General features: G+C 44.6%; 2 protein-coding genes and 1 pseudogene across 2 annotated transcripts; all 3 read right to left on the reverse strand.

The window, feature by feature from the left end:
• Window positions 1-253: 253 nt before the first annotated feature.
• Window positions 254-1,170, reverse strand: LOC123443823 (protein SODIUM POTASSIUM ROOT DEFECTIVE 3-like). The gene is made up of 3 exons (XM_045120349.1): window positions 865-1,170; window positions 690-765; window positions 254-609 (listed from the first exon to the last, which is right to left on the reverse strand). Exons 1-3 carry the CDS (start codon window positions 1,072-1,074, stop codon window positions 482-484), a joined length of 414 nt encoding a protein of 137 aa, XP_044976284.1. The 5' UTR covers window positions 1,075-1,170; the 3' UTR covers window positions 254-481.
• A 102-nt stretch (window positions 1,171-1,272) lies between these two features.
• LOC123443820 (protein MLN51 homolog) lies at window positions 1,273-9,365 on the reverse strand. Its single transcript, XM_045120348.1, has 12 exons — window positions 8,626-9,365; window positions 7,148-7,247; window positions 6,837-7,072; window positions 5,899-6,725; window positions 3,997-4,111; window positions 3,360-3,479; window positions 3,069-3,112; window positions 2,922-2,967; window positions 2,059-2,125; window positions 1,902-1,978; window positions 1,714-1,802; window positions 1,273-1,625 (listed from the first exon to the last, which is right to left on the reverse strand). Exons 1-9 carry the CDS (start codon window positions 9,198-9,200, stop codon window positions 2,098-2,100), a joined length of 2,091 nt encoding a protein of 696 aa, XP_044976283.1. The 5' UTR covers window positions 9,201-9,365; the 3' UTR covers window positions 1,273-1,625; window positions 1,714-1,802; window positions 1,902-1,978; window positions 2,059-2,097.
• On the reverse strand, window positions 4,118-5,883 carry LOC123443822 (annotated as a pseudogene).
• Window positions 9,366-21,392: the final 12,027 nt, after the last annotated feature.

Here is a 21,392-nt window from a genome sequence, read left to right on the forward strand (position 1 = left end):
CTCGTCGAAAGAAAGTCAATAGTGAAAGCGGATCATCGATTGAATTAACGGTTTTGTAGATAAAACTTTTTAAATTTCAAAATCAAAAGAAATCTTGGTGACATCATTGCATGCATGTAGCAGTTTTCATTATACATAATGATATCATTGCACGCATGCGAGATATGTAATGGGTGATTAACAGGACAAGACGGAGGTGCGGCGCAGCTCTCTAGCGTTGTCCAAGAATATTTGGATTGATGAGGCGATCGAGTTGCAAGGAGCCGAGGACACGGGTGGCTCCTCAAATGACAATCTATTTTATGATTTTTCTGTTTTCGGGATACAGATTGAGCGTTATAAGAAGAGGATGGGGGGGATTTTTCTGTTTTCGGGATACAGATTGAGCGTTATAAGAAGAGGATGGGGGGAGAGGGATGTGCTCATCGTTTTCATCAAAAAAAAATGCGATCACCACACAGTGGACCGGGAAAGAGCATCGCTAGGGTGGCGGCAGAATGTGCGCGTACTTGATCACCTTGGAGACGGTTTCCAGGACTTCCATGGGGGTAACGTTGCCAACCACGGTCACCGTCTTCATCCCCAGGTCTATTCTGATGGACACAACTCCTGCACAACAAGAGACAAGTCATACTCTCATAGTATGTGAATCACCACAAACAAGTGGAGTAGTGCACTTGATCGCCTACCGTGGAGCTTGGAGATCTGCTTCTCGACCTTCCTCGCACAGCCATGGCAGTGCATCGACACCTTCAGGGCCACAGTCTGCGCCATGCCATGCCAATGCAAGGGAAACAACAGGTGCCACAAAGTTACGGCCACATCTCGAGATAATTGTGTTTCGGGAATCACACGCTAGCTCACCTTGGGCTCCACATGAGCAGCAGCTGCCGCCGACGCCTTGGGTTGCTCATCGACATGGAGATCCGTCACGGGCACAACCCGAGTCTGATCCCTGTGGCTCCTCAGAAGCCCATTCCTCTCGTTGTTGTCTTCGTCTTCCTCCAGCTGGCGGCTCGCAGAGGAACGCGGCAGCCAACGCAGAGCTTTCTTCAAACCCATCGTTGAAGCCATGTGGTCTATGTCTACTGGGATATGAATGCCACCCACATATATAGAGGTAGTGCAGGCGTATCATATGCATCATGCAAGCAATAGTAGGCATACGAGAAGATCAACCACCAACCAAGAAGAAAAGATCCGTAGCAAGTCGCTGGCAGATCTATCCGTCCAACTAAACGTTTAGGCGAGCAGTTGAGTGACTTGGTAGACTGAGACAACACTGCCGTTAACTTAGTAATGTGATCACATATCAAATCAAAGTACCACGGGCACACTCATCAAGCGCAAAATTGACAAATCTCACCCACATTCCTACACTCCAAAAGATACAAACTGCAGCAACAAAGCCACTAGTTCTTACCAATACCACTTTTGTGGGATAGACAGGTACATCAGACTCAGACCGACATAAACTTGAGTCACTAACAAAATCTACTAAAAGCCCTTCTTGCCTTTCTTTATCAATCAACACGCGTCATTAACTCATTATTCAAACCTCTCTTCAACAACGGCTCACATCTTCAGATGCCACCAAAGAATTAGACATTTCGACCAAGCAACACCTAAAATTTTATAATGCGCAATTAGTTGCCTTCTCAGCAAAACTCTATAGTGCATTTCTCAAGTGCTGCTCTTGAAAAACAGGCTTACCACAACTCAAGCAACAAATGCAACCCCTGCTCTGCTGCGAAGCGACCCCCATCAGATAACTACAGCACGAGCAGAGGCATCTATAAGACCTGCCACAACATAAATCACAGTTAACTCAGGTATCCAACCTCCAAGTCGCTTAAAACACATTTAACTTTGAAAGTTAAAGAACCAAAAAATGCCAGTACCTAATATAATTTAGGACAGCAAGCCACCCAAAGTGCTCAGATCATAACCAGAGATCACAGAGGGCCTAAAACAGGGCCTGCATAAGCATGAACGCATGTCACAGTGAGCTTGCAGAGCAGAGAAGGAATATCAGAAAAATAGTAGTGTGCAACTGACCGTAAGCAGCTTATTCAGATGGAATTCACCTCAGGTGCTTCACTGACTGAAGTTCATCTCTGAGTATCTGCGGTACAGGAGGACATGAATAAGCTCACAGCTCTTGTCCAAAAAATACTCCCCCCATTTCAAAATAATTGAAGTTCTACTATTTTCCTAAGTCAAACGTTTTTAAGTTTCACCAAGTTTATAGAAAATCCACAAAGATCTATCTCTCCGGCCCATAATATAAGAGCTTTTTTTACACTAGTGTACTGTCAAAAACGCTCTTATATTATGGGACGGAGGGAGTACAATATCAAATATATACTCCCTCCGGTCCATAATGTAGATTTTTTGAGAAGTCAATCCTCGCAAACTTTTGCCAATTTTGTAGAGAAAAACATTTACATCTAGAATGCCAAACCTATATCGTAGATTCATCATAAGATGTAGTTTCACGTTTTATATACTCCCTCCGTCCCAAAATTCTTGTCTTAGGTTTGTCTAGAAATGGATGTACCTAAATAGTAAAACATGAGTAGATACATTCATATCTAGATAAATGTAAGACAAGAATTTTTTGGACGGAGGGAGTAATTGTTATTGTAGATATAAATAGTTTTCTCTATAAACTTGGTCAAAGTTTGACTTTTCCAAAAACCTTTACACACTAAATTATGGAAGGGGGGGGGGGTATTTCATAACGAATCTAATGAAATAAATTTGGTTTTGTAGATGTTGATACATTTCTATATATAGACTTGATCAAACTTGAGAGTTTGACTAAGGACAATTCTAGAACTTCAATTACTTTGGAACGGACATAATAGTCTACAAAAATAACATTTTCCGAGTCAAAATAATGACAGAGAATATCATACCTCCTATGCTTGTTCTGGCGCTGATCATGCTCTTCAGTCACAATATCTGAATCACAAATTATAGATAAATGAAACAACTTATAAACTGTAGCACATGCTAAGAGTTTTTAAGCAGTATATGGTATAACAAGGGAGCTCACAACTTACCCTTTTGAGGAGGAGATTTAGCCCCATGGTTAACGTTACCTTCCCTGTATTAATAAAAGAAAAAAAATATTAATGCCCTTTATGCTTGGAAGAAACCTTCATGAATGAAGCAACAGATAAATAGTGAAATATGATATATTGTCAGGTTGGAACAAGGGCAGAGAAAATATTATGAACACCCCAAGTAAAGCAGATTACATGTTTACACAGCTAAGAAGTAGTATCAGCTCATTGTGACAGTGGCTGGTTCAAAAGGTGAACAATGTCTTAATTAATCAACACTAATATTACCTGGATGTTACTGACGATGACGTCTGTCCTGAAGACCTAGAGTAAAAGCTTGGATCAAGGGTAATGTAAGGTGGATATGATCCTCCAAAAGCCCCAGCTGCACCAGCCAATAGTGGCAACCTATTGCCATCATTTCAAAAGTGTTGTAAGATAAGAGAGCAAAAAACACATAAAAATATTATAAAAGGTGGTTCTCTGCTAATATAGAAGAACTAGTCTCAAGAATCCAGGGGGGCAACACACAAAAAATGAGAAGAGACCAATAAGAGCTTAAACAATACAAAAAGGAAGAACATATGAGCGCAATGTACAAACATTTTGAAACAATTTCAGCTATCAAATATCCCGTTCTTATCATCTTCATGTATGAGAAACTAAAAAACTAACTTTCAGCAACACATCAACCCTTGAAGTCATAGTTTAAGGACATAAGCAAGATGTAGTCAAAAGTGAGAAACAACAAGATACATGCATTCACATGATTCAGTGCAAATTACGTTGTTCTTAATCCATTTACTGTCTTGTAAACTCCTTGCATAACTATATCAAGTACAACCGCAATAAATATCATTTCATAGAAAGTGATGAAAATCTAACAGACAGAACGACGAACATAGTAAGACACAATGAAATATACCACGCCATTTCGTTATTTCCCATTCCCAGCTGCTGCTGAGCCACATAGCCAGGGAGGGCCATACCAACAGTAGGAACTCCAAGCCCACCTGGATGCTGGCCGCCAAATTGCATCACTGCATTAAGGATAAATAAGAAATGGGTGGCCCAAGTGATTAGATTAGAAGAAAAACTAAATTATAAGAGGACCTAAAAGTATTTGTCATGTGTCAGCTGGGTCCTATTAACTATAAAAATGCATGCCAGCTGAGGTTCACCATAGGTCGTATGCAGGTCTGACCCTGCCAGCATGGAGCATTAACTGATGCCACGAAAGCTCTATTTTGTACTCCCTCCGTTCCTAAATAATTGTAGTTGGGGAGAGAACTAGACTATAATTGTAGTTGGGGAGAGAACTAGTCTAGTTCTCTCCAACTACAATTATTTAGGAACGGAGGGAGTAAAAAAGACCTAGAAGAGTATATCTTTTTATTTCCTTGTGCCTAACCTCCCCATCCAGCGCGTAAGTCGGCGGGGGTTGCCTTGTTTAGCTGGAAGTTCTTTGACGGGTTGCTTTGCGCATGCATGCACATGACGTTGCCTTCGCCACCGCTGCATGACGATGGTATGATTCCACCCACATGGACATGGGCTCCCACGTGTGCAGTGTTGTTTAGCTGGAAGTTCTCGGACGGGCCGCTTTGCGCGCGCATGCACATGATTTCGCCTTCGCCACCGCCGCGTGACGATGGTATGATTCCACCCACATGGACACGGGCTCCCACGTGTGCAGCACCCATTAGTCTGCAGCCCCACACTCGTGTCGCACAATGTACCAAGCAGCTCATGCTGTTACAGTATGTGCGCCACACCATCTCCTCCCAACAGTTTTATGCCCACTGCAGGGGCATGCAGAGGCACCCATGGAGCACTGGCACTCGAGTGCAATGCACACGAGACCCAAGACCATTCGCGCAGCAGTAGCGCTAAGCGCGCGTACGGGTCAACCTGGAAGGCAAGGTGGGCATGGGGGCATCAGTGTCCATACAGGTTGCCAGTGAGCTGCGTGCGGAGGCCAACCTGCAGGTGCTGGCCGGAGATTGCCGTAGCCAGTGACATATGCAGGCGCGACATGGCAATGATGCTTCAGCAGGAAACATGAAGTCCTCCGAGTGTAAGAACAGACAGGTGGAGGAGAAAGCCATGGACACGCCTCATTCTCGTCCTCCGAGTCAATCTTGACGAAGCCTTCCACCTAAACAGCAATACTAGTGGCACCATGTCTGCTATCTTACTGAGAACTGGCTACTTCAAGTGCCTCGGGGAGAATGAGAACGAGGACTCACGGGGGCTTCTCTCCATGACGTTTATCATTGTTTCTTGCAGAAGCTGTTGGCTATTGTTTGTCGGTTGTATGCGCCTGTGTATGGAGGATGATGGAAGGAATGGGGTTTTGTACTGTGAGAAGAAACTGGCAAAGATGCCACCAAATTGAGCAGAGAGAAGAGAAGTGGTTGTGAGCTCTGCACTGTTTTTACTTGACTCTGCATGGCGTCAGGCGTGATGGCCCGGCCATGGGAATGGCCCATCAGAGAACTTCCCATTGAACGACCATGCCGACTCCTGACAGCATAGGTGTTTGCTTTTAACTTGAAGAGGAACGGGGATGTTGGGGACAACAAAACTAGAAGATATAGTTTACTAGAGTATTTTTTTGCAAACCAAAGCTGACATGGCACCAGTGAATGTACCACACGGGTAACTCGGGCCTAGATAGGACCTGCGATGAACCATACCCAGATGTGCATTTTCATAGTTATAGGACCAAGCTGACACACCTCACATAATTTCAGGACCACGGGTACATTTTACTCATCAAATTATCACCAGAAAACAAGAAAGTTGGATGGTTAAGAAAGCAAACCTGGCAGGAGAGCTGGAGTGCCAGGAAAATTTTGCTCGCCCTGGGCAAGACCAGCAGCACCAATAACCTGGGCTCCACCATACATGAAGGAGCCTCGTCCAGTTTCTTTGTTGGGTTTTTCCACGTCAGATGTCTTGGATTGATTTGAACTAGGATATGAGCCATTCTCGCCACTTTCAGTTGATCTAGCAGGTAGGTGCTGAGCACTTGGTGAAGCATTGCATGTCCGATGGCTCAACTGCTGAGCTGGGATTCTCATTGCAGCTTGAGTAGGTGCTTGGCCTGACTTCTGGTGCATAATTGAGGTGTGGTTTTGCTGTTGCGTAGAAACCCTAGAAGTTTGTTGAAATGATGGCGTGGGGCGATTATGTGACGGAACCCCAATGCTTGCATTTCCCCCTTGAGCTCTGTTATTAGGGGATTGACCAGAATTGATTGATGATGATGAAAACCCTGATGAGTATGATGATCCTCCTGCAGTTCTTGCAGGAGATGGTCTAACAGGACCCTCAGCCTGAAACCTATCTCGTCCACCATAGTCCGTCGTTCCTTTCCCTCTAACTACTGGACCAGATTGTAGCTTCATGTTGTCATCCATCTTCATGGAAGATGGATGAACCTTATTTGAACCTCCTGGTTGTATGTCCCTTCTTTGAGCTCCCACGTGGTTTGACGCGCCAGAGGGATAAAATGGTGGTGACGCAGAATTTAAGCTTGAATTGACAACATTCTTTTTAGCAGGAACTGTTTCCGAATGTGCATTTGAAATTTGGCCAGGCTCTCTGGCCGCTGCAGAATGAGCGGCCGGTTGATGAGATCTTGTTGTTCTGAATAAGTGATGACAAGAAAATTATGTGAGGGAAACATTACTTTGTACTGAACAAGCGGTATCGACCAGATCTATATGAATCCAAATGTCCCAAGATATTGTCACTTACTGTTTACGTTGGAACCCGGTAACATCTCGGTTGTTCTTTACAATCGTGTCATAACGTCTGGGTCCTCTCCCGCGGACAACCCTTTGGGGCCGGTTCTGGTTTTCACCATGATTTTGGTTGTCGCAATCTTCGTGATAACTGTTATACCTCACTCCTCTGGAAGATCCACGGGCAGTGCCTCTAGTTCTACCTCCATTACCACGACCTCTAAAACGGCCTCTTGACATTCGCTTATCCTACAATGCAGAGAATTAACCTCAATATAGCAACAAAAAAAATGCACATCAAATTCAAAGGTAATGAGTAATTACTTCGTAGCGCTCCTCATGCACGCTCATCTCCTCGAATCTGTCATGCACCCAAGCCTGATCGTCTTTAGCATCCCATAACTTCCTCCCACCAAGCATTCGCCTAGTTTATAACAAAAATATCAGCATATGTCTGGGACAAGACTAAGGCCCTGTTTGGAACCACCCAGATTATATAATCCAGTTTTTATAATCTATTATGTCTCCAAACAGGACAGCTTATGGTGTAGATTATAAAAACTAGATGGATAGATTATTAAAAACTCATAATCTACTCTATATACCAGATAAAATCAGATTATGGATTGCTAATGACCCATTACCCTTATAAAGTTGGAGATAATTACATTCCTACCACCGCCACCCTTCTCTTTTTTCAAAAAAAAAAAACAGAGGACAGACAGGTCATTATGCAATGTAAAACCTGTATTACAGTTTATATAATCTGGCCTCCAAACATGTCCACCTAGATTATTTTTATAAACCAGATTATATAATCTATCTTCATAATCTATTATGGTTCCAAACAGAGCCTAAGCAATAATTACAGTCCGCATTATCCAATATTCCAAACAGTGGCATTCTAACAAAACCTGCAAATATAAGTAAATTGACTAAACATAAACTGCAAAAACCCAGCCAAAACTATGACAATAACCAACAAGTTCATATGTTGACCCTTCTTACCAAGAGACCAGCTTGCAGCCGCAAATGCAACACTATATTTCCCCAGGAAGCTGGAAGCATGCAATGACACATAGCTGACTATATCCAGTTATCTTTACACTGCAAGCTATTTGCAGACCAACAATGTAGGCATAATTTTGACAGAAAGAGTTGGGACGTGTATATGCCTAACCATGTCGAGGAAACATATCGATTCTGATAGATACAAGGTTTTCCAACATTGCATGCCTCCAAACATAGTTGCACTAGAAATATAATTTTATTAAAACCTATATCCGACATATTGTGATGCCTAAGGCAAGCTTAACAACAACCCCTTGACGCACAATTTGAAGTCAAGAAAACACTGTCATCATTTGAACCACTAATTAGTAAAGGTTGGGAATACTTATCTAACACTCCATTTACCAGTCATAATCTCTACTACCATAACACCATCTTAAGAAACCAAATTAAAATACGAACAATTTAAATTAACTAAAAAAGTCACGAGATGGATGCAGATAATAATCTATATCCTTGATCTATAGGTACTGGAGCTTCCTCTTTCGCCAAACATTAAGTCTGATTTTCGTGAAATATTCACGCTGATGGAGTACTTTATTTTCAACAAACTACAGAAGATACGAACCCAGCCCTGCTTCACCTAGCGTTCGCACCTAAGCCTCATTCTGTAAATTTTAGTTTGCCTCGAATTAATTAAGTTAGGCATAGTAATACTAGCCTCGAATAATTTCAAGTTATCCAGAAACTATGAGCTGCAGAGGGAAGGTATAGTTTATAGAAAGGCACACCTGCGTCGGCCCCGGCCGTCCTCCTGGAAGCGGTCATCATGCATGTAAAAGGCGCCGGAGGTGGGCACCGCGAATGGCTCCTGCTCCTTCTTCTCTTCCCCGTCAGCCTCAGCCTCCGCCTCCGCCTCCGCTCCCTCCTCCCCAGGCTTCTCGCCCTCCTCCCCCTGGCCGGCGGCGACCTCCTTGGGCGGCACCATGCGGCCATCATACTCCTCCTCGAGCCCCTCGCCCACCTCCTCATCATCCAACAAATCATCGTAGTATTCCTCGTCCTCGTCTTCCTCCACTTCACCCTCGTAATCCTCCGGGGCACCTTGACCGTCGTTGTCGTGGTCGGGGTCGATCCGCGCCATCGGAGGCCGCCTACCCTCCTCGGACCCCTCGTCGTCGCTGGCCTCCCGGCGACGCATCTCCGGGAGAGCGTCGTCGGGGTCGCTCACGTACTCCTCGTCTACCTCTGACTCCACCTCCTGCTCCGCCGCATCCTCGGGTTCGGGCGTCAAAGGCGCCGCCGGGGACTTCTCGGTGGCGGGGGGTTGCTCCGGCTGCGCGTCCGGGGGCGGTGGGTCGGCCATGGGCGGGGCGGGGCGGGGCGGGGCGGAGCGGAGGAGAGCGAGCGAAGCAACCCTAGATTTGAGTCGCGGTGTGGGAGAGGTCAGAGGGGAGTTCGAATCGAAGGGAAGACGGGAGCAGGGGACAGGGGTGGACTCGTGGAACGGAAACGGGATGGATTACGGGGTATTTCGGGAACGGACGGGGGACGTGATACTCATGACGTTTCTCGAATCGCGCTCGTGGCGGGTTTTGAACAGAACGATGCTCTGCATCGGTCGGTCGATCCAGCCGTTCGCAGCATGAGTGTCGAGATTTAAACCTTAACTACTTAACTGCCCTTACGTTGCTACCGGATAAAACAACAACTACAAAAGTATTCAAAAAAATTATTGATGCGTCGATAGATAATTATATTGTCATTTTATATTGAATAGAACATCATTATTATTTTGCTCGACAACGAATTGTATTATTGTATAATTTTTTATGTCGAGTGAAACATGATTATGATGTATTTTAAATTAAGTATTTCATCCAAATTTAATATGGTGCTCAAATAATTAAGCTTTTGTCTGCCATCATGTTCTATAAATAGAAGGACAAATTATATTATATGTGCATAGACATAATCTTAGTGTTCCTTCTAGTTAATTTAGGCATTTAAGATCAGTTATATCAACTTCTCATATTTTGAAGGATAAAACCTCAGGGAACCAGCAACTCATTTATGCAAATGTATGTTATTGCTTAATCAACACTTTTAAGTATATTTGATAAGAGCATTAATAAACAAGAACAAAAGGATTATCCCTTAATTTTGCCTAGGCTATGCAAGAAAGTGGTAGCAAGGAGCACCAACCATTGTCAAATATTCTCTAACACATTTGTTTCCTGCCTTTTGCACTACCAACAAAACGACATCATCCATGTCACTGCAATTTCAGCCTTTTTATTGCATGATTAGAATAAGAGAAGTGACCGGTTAAGGAAGGTTGTCGATCACTTGCTCGACATCATCTTATGTATTGTCAAACACCGGTGATTTGTCTCTGTCATCCCTATCATTTGGGCAAGCCGAAAATCAGAAGAAAAAAAAGATACAAAAAATTTGTAGATCTATATGAAATAGTACAAACAGAATAGGTTCAGTGCAAATCCAATATAAAGTTTTTCTATTCTTTAGTTATTCACCTAAAAGGCTAAAACAAAGCAAAATGCACAGAAAAAGAAGGAAAAGTTTGTGATTGAGAAAGCAATGCATCAGGAGTAGTATTTCACCATGGAAGATCGAATGCAGACACTCATGTCATTCTGTTTGCATTTCCTCTAGTGGTCTGTTGTGACAGACGAATCAACATCGCATGTAAACATCATCGCCTTGTTGTTGACGTACCCGAAAGCGTCAAATTTCTTGCCCATGTTCATCGAAATTCACGAGCAATGCTAGCGCCGTGTGCGCCTGCTTCTCACCCATCAGGATGATGATGTATACAGTCAAGCTCATCACCGCGACAACCTATGCTAGCGGGGACATCAAGCCCTTTTCATTCCTATGACATTGCCATAGGATGCATCTCCATACATTATCTACCTTCAAATGTTGTTTCACAAAAGGAGTCCCCTTACTTACCATTATTTCATTAGAAAGGAAACAATCTTATGAGAAGCAACATGCTATGAAAAAATAGATGTGAAAGCATTCCATATTATGCAAACTTATTAAATATTATGAAGGATATATAAATGTCATCAAAGATCAAGCGGATTTAATAGCAAAATCAGACTGAAACTGTGTGTATATAGTATGCACTATGCCATGCATGCATGGTCAGTATGGAAAATAGGCGAAGATGGCCCAAAACAACTTGGTCTGAGTGCTCTTGATATGCATTATGTGACCCAGAACAATATAGAAGAAAAATAAAGCTAGAAATTTTTTCATGGAGTACCTTAGTTATATTTCTAAATTGCAATATGGTACATGCTAGTAACAAGTATAGTGATAAGAATTCTCCAATCTCCATGGCAACATAATCTCTAGCGCAAGAATTCTGCAACAGTTAATGTTTGCAAATGAGTTAAGTTGTAAAGTTCAGTAAAAGATATTTTAACAATGAACTGTTATTTTAAATAGCACAAAAATATTGGTAGGCATGAAAAGCCGATGAATATATAGCCATACAATCCAAACCAGTGAAAACCATTGATCTGTAGCAAATCACTATGGAGAAGAGGGAAAAAGGTGAGGATAGGTTTCAAGCTATAGAGTCAACTTACAAAGTAAGTGGCAGAGGAAAAAACACACACTCGTTGTCATTGCATGTGTGTGGCGATACATGTCAGTTCACCCGTGCCATGGCGTACATGCCTAAATACATTTGAAGCTGCCCTTAGGCATATTTTGTTGATCAAAGGAAGTGTAAACATAGAATAGAAGAGTGACAGTTCAAAAGTGGTAGTGTTCCCCGAGCTACAATCGTCTTTTACATGGGCTTTACATATCATGTACACGATGCAAAAAAAATATTAGATCGGTGGAAGCACCGATTGCAAATGGAGGAGTCAACAACGTCGATGGACACGAGTTGCGAGGCTGATCAACCCGCTCGTGATGGCTCAACCATTATCTGAAATTGAACAACAATTAGCATGCATAAACAATAACTGGATGTCTTCTAGTTTCTTAAGGAATTCGTCTTCCTTGCAATAAGAAGTATTGCAGAACTTTAGAAGCCGTAATCAATATCCTTCAAGTACATTCCCATGACGAATAGAAAAAGTGAAGCCTTCAGCACAATCCCATGACAGGCAGAAGAAAAAAAGAAGGAGAACCGTGACCTACAGTATTGCTGGATGAGAGATCCGTGTGGAGGACTGTGGAGGACGTTGCCAGAGAACTTGAGCTTCGCGACGCTGGAGGAGGGTGGTGCCATATTGGAGACCGTCACACTTTACTCATGGACCTGAAGAGTGGGGTGGACAACTTACAGAGGCCACGGGAGAAAGAAAATATATAGTGATCAAACAATGCATATAGTGATGATGAAAATATGAAGTGATAAGACAATATGAGAATACCATTTTTATGTCCTTGTGTTATACGCATGTGAAAAGTCTTAGAAAAAAACTTCCAGCCTTCTATGTGAAAGAAACAAAATTGATTCCATATAGAAGTTGTAATTTTATTTTATTTCCGCCCAAACAAACACCGAAATCATTACTTCACGAAACTTCGTATGTGAGTAGAAACTTTCCCCCGTCAAGATTCTTTGCGCATAACCATTGTGACCAATGCATGAACCACGAGAAGTATGACCAACTATTGTGAGGTTATCTCAAGCAGGACATGTTCATGGAAGACTTCACAGATTTGAGTAGTTGATGAACAAACTTTGCCCTAAAAACAAGGCTTGAGAGCCTCCACTTTCTTTCCTGTCTTTGACCATTATTTTTGCCTCAGGCACCAGGTTGGCTGACAGTCTCCACGTAGCAAGAGTTTGTGACCACCACCGGGTTCTGACTTTCCTGTAGATTTTGTTACATCCATACATTAGTATATCAAAAATGTTGTAAATACACACAATATATTATGTATACAAAAATATATAGATAGATCATTTTCAGTACAAATGAAAACTATGTTAGATATGCATAGTGAGAACAACATACAATTAGCATGTACTCAAGCTTCCGAAGAGCAGAAATGCTCACATGAATATCTCTACGTCCTTCTGCTTTATTATTATGCATGAACCAGCTGAAGAGTCTGAGTATGTAATTCCAAGCTAAACTTTATGCAAATGAAGAAAACTTAATTCAGCGTGACAAGAAAATATGCACCCGTCTGTTCCATTTTCCTTTGTATAGGAACCAGCTTGGCCCTGTATGTTGCCAACATGATCCACGGGTGTGGTATGGGCTCGTGGCCATGGTGGTCAAAAAGTGGCGACCATCCATCGACCCTGGTGTGAGCATGCAGCTCCCGGGTTGTCGTCTTGTTCCGCGTCGTGGTCGTGGTTAGTACGACTCTAGTGCCCTCCCATCCATGTCGTAGGTTTCTTCTCTGGTGTGTTCCAGATGTGTGGCCACCATCTTCTTCTTTGATGTGGTTGAGAATGTGCATTGGTAGTAGTATATCTCCTAACAGAGGAAACTTGCCTTCCGCGTCTTCCCTGCCTCATCACCAAGACACAGTAAACATAGTATAACACACAAGAATATTTCTCCTATCACAGTAGTATTTTTTCAAACAAAGGAAACTTAACTTCCCTGCCTCGTCATCTTTAGCGGTGTAGGGCGGTATAGGTGTGGAATAGATAGCATGGCAGGTAGCACATTTTGTACACGGATGAAATCATGACACTAAAAGTTATTTTTCTGCTAACATTAAGTCAATCACCCAATGTAGATTCTAGTTTATTCTCATTTCCTTATTTGTTTTGTTTTCTTGATGATAAATTAAAAATTATAGTAGGGTCATGCCTTACTGTTTTCAGGTAAAAACACATGCTCAATCTATACATCAGTCGTGTTTGAAAGTAATACTCAGAATAGTTTTGAGATCAAAACCATATAGTAATAATGTAACACGAGAAAGGGAATACACAATACAGTCACCATCATGAAATCCTTACCAGCTATGAAGGGGGCACCTGGTGCTTTGTCGCTGCCAATTTGATCCTGCCAATGACAACACAAATCAGAGAGAAACTATAATCCGTTTTAGTTAGTCGATGAACCAGTCAGCAGCTAGATCCCCCAAAATCCATCCACATACCATGCCCTCGTATCAGCCATGGCAGACTGTTGCCGCCTCATAGAGCTTTTTCTCACTACGGAACACCTTCGCGATGTCGTGGGAAGAGGCGGCCAGGGGGGAACAGACCGAGCTCGTAGCCACGCGGACTGGCGAACATAACAGCCGAAGGAAGCGGGGGTGGGGAAGGAGCTTCTCCAGATTGCATCTGGGCATTCCAGGCCAAGCGCACGGGGGAGATACTGGGGCACCTTCGCTGCGGATCCGTCAGGGAGGGGGCAAACATCGTCGCCGGAGACGAGGGAGGTGGCATTGGAGGGTGGATCTGGTGGTGTCCTGACATTGGATAGGGATTTCAGCGGGTGGAGGGGAGAAGGATCTAGCATGGGGGAGTGGAATGAGAATGCCCCGACGCCACCTTCCATGTGGGCACGGTACGGCTTTGGCGGTCGGCCCTCCGGCGGCGGTCCTGCGGGAAGTGGTGGTGGATGTGGGAACCTGGGCGGCGGCGTGGGCTGCCCAGATGAGCGAGCGTCGTGGGCGATTGTGACCAAAAAGTGGGTTGGAAAGCATCCTCGGTGAGGGTTGAGACCGTGCACCACCTGGTTTTTTATTAAACCGCCGCCTGGTTTTTGAAGGGTTAAAAAAATTGGTTGGAAGACATGGTGGCAGGATAGCTAGCGATGGGGGAGGTGATCCAGGTCGAACCATCACGAAGACGGCAAATCCCCCTTTAATAGTGGAGATTGAGGTCGTATCCTCCAAGCTCCACATTTGAATCCTAAAAAAAAGCTCCACATTCCTGAAGTTTGTACCTCGTTTCCTGTAGTGTTCAATTTTTTCAGGAGAAACCATATATTTATTCATAAAAATAGCAACATACAACATATATGGATTCTCTCTGAAACAGTGCAGAGAGACAGCACACAAGAAAATTTACATCACCATCGCCAAAGAATCTAGCCATCATCGACGCCGAAGCGTTTGTCGAAGGAGAGAAACATAGGCCTCCAACTTGCCAAGATCCAAGATAGTGCCATAATAGCCAAACTGTGTTATGAACCTCTGAACCGACGTCATCACAAGTGGCAACGCACATGTCGATGTGGATCGTCGGTCGAAGAAATACTTCACACATCTTGGATCGCGGTCTTGAAGGTCTCAACTAATAGAACCGTCGAAAAACTTCAAAATCGGCAACCATCTTCCACCCCCAAATCTTCATGTGGACTATCCCTTGGACAAGACCGACATTGCAATGGCGGTCAACTCCAAGACACAAACTTTGGGATCCACGACGACACTAGAGACGTAGCCGACGTAACGCGGACGAAGCCGAAGAAACAAGAACCTCAGCAAGATCTACACTGACGTCCTGAGGAACTCGCCCGAACACAAATCCATGGCTCCTTGACGTCGCGGAAGAACGTCGTCGAGTAGGTGGCCTGGAAAATTTTATTCGCGATGATGACGTTGGCACCGACGGAGCGTAGACACCCGACATACCTATTATAAGCCTATCTACAAACCGGGCGGACCGGGCTCCCCCACCCTCCCGCTATTGTCAGAGCGTCAAGCAGAGGGAAGTGGAGCCAACACCGTCGCCGGCGAGAAGGCAGGAACCGCCCGCGAGATTGCCTCTCATAGGGAGTTAGAGAAAACGGACAAGTGGGGTCGCTAGTGTAGTTTTTAACCTTGAGGTCGTATCCGAACAAGAATTTTCGGTGTGCCATTGTGAAAGACCGAGATGGGTAGGTTAGCAGCACCAACTAAGGGCAGGTACCATGCTAGAAGATTAGAGCATCTTTAGCATGCCCCTTAAATCGGGGAATTGAAAATGTGATTTTCAGTTCGCATAAAACACTTTCAAGGATCGGTTTGAGCTGCAACCGAACAGACCCCTCAAACTGAACATTCGCTTAATTTTTTTTCATGTATTATTCTTCCTTTCACATGTGTGCATGGTCAGCTAGCTCGCTCCTACGAAGCCGGCAGAGAGTGCACGAAGCAGCTAAATATGAAGCCGCCGACTCCAGGACGGCTCACACGAATCGTATGTCGATGTAGCTGAGCTAGCTAGCTAGCTACCCACGTCGCCGTACTTGCTCGAATCAATTCAGCTCTATCATTTGAATCGATCCAGGGGCTAGCTAGCTCCTGCGTCATCGTAGCTAGATCTCACGTCGCTCGAATCGATCCAGGGGCTAGCTAGCTCCCGCGTCGTCGTGGCTAGCTCCCGCGTCGCTCGAATGGATCCATGAGCTGGCTAGCTCCATCGTCGTAGCTAGTTCCTCCGTAGTTGCTCGAGTTTCTGGTGAGTTCCATGACGGAAGGTCACTGGAGCCCGTGTGCGCACGACAGAATTCCATTGTCGTGTAGCGTTGACCGGTTTTTAGGACACCTTCACTATTACATCCAAATCTATAAATAAAGGGTCGTGGGGGTGGATTCTCATGGGCTTGAAAAAATTACGAGTTTGATCACTTTTGTGGGCTCTACTCGGGGTGTTTTTGACACCACGGAACTGAAAGCGTCATTTTTTAGGGGTTTGCCCACTTTTAAGGGGTCTACTAGCAAACCCCTTATATCGCGCTGAACTGCAAAATAACCGTCAATTACAGTTTTGCACGAAAAAAGTGGCTCGAACAGACACCTTAAATGCTCCCGACCCTTCAAAAAAAATGAGGGGCGTGGTAAATTTCCCCCCTCCCTCGACCCGCGAAAACACAACCCCCACTCCCTCCCGCTGTCGACGTCAGAATCGGCAGATCTCGGGTAGGGGGTCCCGAACTGTGGACCTTGGATCGATGGGTAACACGAGACAATGTTTACCCAGGTTCGGGCTCTCTTGATGGAGGTAGAACCCTATGTCATGCTCTTGTTTATATTGATGACGGAGTACCAAGTATAGAGTTGATCTACCCCGAGATCATATGTTGTGGTCTAAACCCTAGGAGTATTGATCTTAACTTGTCCTACGAACTAAACCCTCTGGTTTATATAGATACTAGGGGTACTAGGGTTTACATAATGTCAGTTTCACGGAGAGAAAATATGTCGATTACCAAGTGGTTGTGGGGTGCACGACAAGTCTTTGAAAGAGTCCCTCTTGCAAACAATGTTGTCTTCTAGTTGAATTCCAGTGATGATTACCAGACGGCCCAAGAGTCCGGCCCGCAAAAATAGGTAAGCGTCCCAAGGACCCATTATTCTCGTACTCCCTCGGTAGCCCCCGAACTGGGCTCCAATGTCACAATCTTGATCTATAATCTTCACGCGTTCAAAGTCTTCGGCTTGCGGGGCGAGTTCCTCTCATATGTCATGTTTGGCTAACTCCAGTTCGGCTTGCGTCACATTCTTGATTGCCGAAACGTTGCATGACCCACAAGATTAATGTTTCTTTGACAAGGTTAATCATACCCTCGATTCCCATGGCATATAAGAGATGGGAGGTTCCAATAATCTTTTCACAAAAACTCCTTCATGCATAATGGGGAAATCTACTTATTACATAAGCCACACGCGCTTCTAGTAGCACATCTTATCCCCCAACCGTCGAGAAAAACACGAGAAAGTCAGAGACATGGCAAGTGCTCCAAGCTCCTCCTCGCACCCTCATGGCCCTCTCCCAGGCAACTAGGAAAGATATTATGTCTCACGTCTTCGTCTGCGCGAACAAGAGGCACAAGGATATCTCCCTTGCTCATATGTGGCGCCTTTCCTATTCTGGGTTAACTTTCGTAAATGGTGAAGCTTTCGCAGAGAAATTCCCTACTCCCCGCAAGGAGGAGAGGGTATGTTTCGTTCTCTTCCTCTTACGAGGTTTGGGATTCCCTATTCACCCCCTTTTAAGGGGTTTATTAGAGTTTTACGGGATTCAACTCAACCACCTCACCCCTGGATCCATTCTTCACATCTCGGGTTTTGTTGCCCTTTGTGAGATGTTTCTAGGTTGTGAAGCCCATTTTGATCTGTGGAGGAAGTTTTTCTGTCGTGTCCCCGAACTCAAGGAGGGACAATTCGTGAAGTAGGCGGAGCCAAAGTATGGATCATAGCAGGGACTGGATATCCGGTACGGACACCAAAGGAAGCATCCGAAGAGTGGACCTCAGAATGGTTCTATATTAAGGATATTCCTCTATTTGATCCTGTTCGGAGGGGTCTACCCAAATTCTCAACCGCTCCTGTAAATAAGCGGTTCAACTTGTGCCCAAAGAGTTCTTCCCATGAGGGCATCTCAGAAGTGAGATAGTTGGTTGCCAAGGTGAGACTGTTGGCACACTTCAAGCTTACTATTATTGATGTGATGGTCGCGGCCATAAACTGATGTGTACATCCTCTTCAACAAATATCTCATCCTCTATGTCAATATAATGGCTCAAGTGATGCCACTCAGTACAAATGAAAAGGTCCGGCCAACCAGGCAGCAATGGGTGCTATATTAGCCGACCTCTTCAAAGGAGAAAGGAAGACTTCATCAGTACGAGCACCAAGGAAGGCTACTCAAACCATACTCCCACCGAACGGGTGAGTATAGCCCTATTTTCCTAATTCGGATTTTTATAGTGATTTTGGCTAGTTGAACCCTTGATACTTTTCACATAGGAATGGAGGCGTTGGATAGAGAAAGTTAAGTGCCCTCCTCCCCAACTGGAGAATTATGCCCGGAACGATGATCCAGGATTTCAAGGCAACCCTGATACGTCGATCACATTTGAAGACGGGGACTTCTTCGAGGTGAGCTTTGACGGCACTGAGGTTGCTCTTATAGCTGACTACCCTAGGATACCTCCTTCCTCGATTGGGGGTAAAAGGAAGGCTTCTTCCTGAAAAGGGCGCCCATCCCCTGCAGCACCAACTCCCACCCCAAAAGGTCGTTGCTACACGCACCGAACACCTACTAGTATGGTGTCTGCCAAACCCGTGCCAAACAACAGCGGGGCCTCTAAACGCGGAGCATCCATAGGGGCTACTTCGAACATGTCCCTTGCCAAGAGGTAATGAATCTACATTCGTGATTTAGGCATTGTTTATGACCACTGCTGGGTACTCACATTTTTTGCCCAATTCTATTTGAACCGAACATAACCACTTCCGTCTGAATATGTCGAGAGGGTTCAGGGCAGTCATCCCAAGCCAACACATCCCACGACAACAGGAGGTAATATGTGATGGGGAACGTCGCATGGGAAACAAAATTTTCCTACGTTCACCAAGATCAATCTATGGAGACTAACATCTACGACAAGGGGAGTGAATCTACATACCCTTATAGATGGTTAAGCAGAAGCGTATATAACGCGGTTGATGTAGTCGAACGTCTTTGCGGTCCAATCATGATCCGTCCAAATCTAGTGTCGAACGGGCGGCACCTCCGCGTTCAGCATACGTATAGCTCGATGACGATCTCCACCTCCTTGATCCAGCAAGAGAGAGGGTGGAAAAGCATATGAGTTCTCTGCGAGCATGACAACATGGCAATGGTGTTGGTGGAGCTGTTCCGACAGGGCTTCCCCAAGCAAAACCAGAACCGATCTAAGTGGAGAAAACTAATCTATGGGAGAGACAGGGTTGCGCCGTGGCATTCGTTGGTTGCAGCCCTCTCTCCCCCTATATATATAGGGGTAAGGGGAGAGGGGCTGCACCCTAGGGTTCCCACACTAGGGGGGCAAGTGGAGATGGGGCGGCTGCCCTAGGGGTGGTTTGGCCCCCCAAGTTAGGGTAGCACCCCTTTTAGGGTTGGCTTCCCACCAACCCAGCCGCATGGGCCTCGGGTGGGGAGGTGCGCCCAACCCACGAGGGGCTGGTGCGCATTCCTCACAGCCCATGTGGCCCCTTCCGGTGGACCCCGAAACGCTTCCAACACCCCTGATACGCTACCGGTGACGCCCGAGCTTTTTCCGGTGACCAACGTGGAACTTCCCATATATCAATATTTACCTCCGGACCATTCTGGAGCTCCTCGTAACGTCTGGGATCTCATTCAGGACTCCGAACAACCTTTGGTCACCAACATACATAACTCAACTATACCGAAACATCACTGAACCTTAAGCGTGCAGACCCTACGGGTTCGAGAACTATGCAGACATGACCGAGACACTCTCTGGTCAATAACCAATAGCAGGACCTAGATGCCCATATTGGTTTCTACATATTCTACGGAGATCTTCATCGGTCGAACCACGATGTCAAGAATTTAATCAATCCCATATGTTGTTCCTTTTGTCCTTCGGTATGTTACTTGCCCGAGATTCGATCGTCGGTATGTCCATACCTAGTTCAATCTCGTTACCGTCAAGTCTATTTACTCATTTCATAATACAAGATACTATGACTAACTCCTTAGTCACATTGCTTGCAAGCTCATTGTGATGTTGTATTACCGAGTGGGCCCTATAGACACCTCTCCGTCACACGGAGTGACAAATCCCAGTCTCGATCCACGCCAACCCAACAGACACCTTCGGAGATACATGTAGATCACCTTTATAGTCGCCCAGTTACGTTGTGATGTTTGATACACACAAGGCATTCCTCCGGTGCCCGGTAGTTGCATGATCTCATGGTCATAGAAACAGATACTTGACATGTAGAGAATAGTAGCAATAAACTGATACGATCATATGCTACGTTCATAGTTTGGGTCTTGCCCATCACATCATTCTCCTAATGATGTGATCCCGTTATCAAATGACAACTCATGTCCATGGTCAGGAAACCTTGACCATCTTTGATCAACGAGCTAGTCCACTAGAGGCTTACTAGGGACAGTGTGTTGTCTATGTATCCACACATGTATTTTAGTTTCCAATCAATACAATTCTAGCATGGATAATAAACGATTATCATGAACACGGAAATATAATAATAAATTATTTATTATTGCCTCTAGGGCATATTTCCAACAGTCTCCCACTTGCACTAGAGTCAATAATCCAGTTCACATCACTATGTGATTCACAACCAATAAGTTCTACAATTTGCTTGTGAGAGAGGTTTTTAGTCAACGGGTGTGAACTTTTCATATCCGCGTGTGCTTTAAAAATCTCTATGTGATACTATAGAAGCGTCTAATATGCTCTATTTGGAACTATTCCAAAGGACTGCTCCATTATACGAATCCTGTCTGCTACTCAGAGTCATCTGTATTGGTGTCAAAGCTTGCATCGACGTAACCCTTTACGATGAACTCTTTTATCACCTACATTATCGAGAAACATTTCCTTAGTCCTTAAATTACTAAGGATAATTTTGACCTCTGTCTAGTGATCCATTCTTGGATCACTCTTGTACCCTTGACACATTCATGCCAAGGCACACATCAGGTGTTGTACACATCATGGTATACTATAGAGCCTACGGCTAATGGCATAGGGGACGACCTTCGTATTTTCTCTCTCTTCTGCCCTTGGTCGAGCTTTGAGTCTTTGACTGATCCATTTTGAATTCATTC

Source organism: Hordeum vulgare, chromosome 3H, assembly GCF_904849725.1.
Source record: "Hordeum vulgare subsp. vulgare chromosome 3H, MorexV3_pseudomolecules_assembly, whole genome shotgun sequence".
Lineage (NCBI taxonomy): Eukaryota > Viridiplantae > Streptophyta > Magnoliopsida > Poales > Poaceae > Hordeum > Hordeum vulgare.

Bases quoted from the DNA above. Each gene is read 5' to 3' on its own strand.
- LOC123443820 (XM_045120348.1), bottom strand. From the start codon at position 9,200: ATGGCCGACCCACCGCCCCCGGACGCGCAGCCGGAGCAACCCCCCGCC. The intron at 6,726-6,836 runs GTAAGTGACAAT...TCACTTATTCAG, and splicing joins ACCGGGTTCCAACGTAAACA to AACAACAAGATCTCATCAAC. The intron at 2,968-3,068 runs GTAAGTTGTGAG...TTTGTGATTCAG, and splicing joins TAAATCTCCTCCTCAAAAGG to ATATTGTGACTGAAGAGCAT.
- LOC123443823 (XM_045120349.1), bottom strand. From the start codon at position 1,074: ATGGCTTCAACGATGGGTTTGAAGAAAGCTCTGCGTTGGCTGCCGCGT. The intron at 766-864 runs GTGAGCTAGCGT...GGCATGGCGCAG, and splicing joins CTGCTCATGTGGAGCCCAAG to ACTGTGGCCCTGAAGGTGTC. The intron at 610-689 runs GTAGGCGATCAA...CTTGTTGTGCAG, and splicing joins GCAGATCTCCAAGCTCCACG to GAGTTGTGTCCATCAGAATA.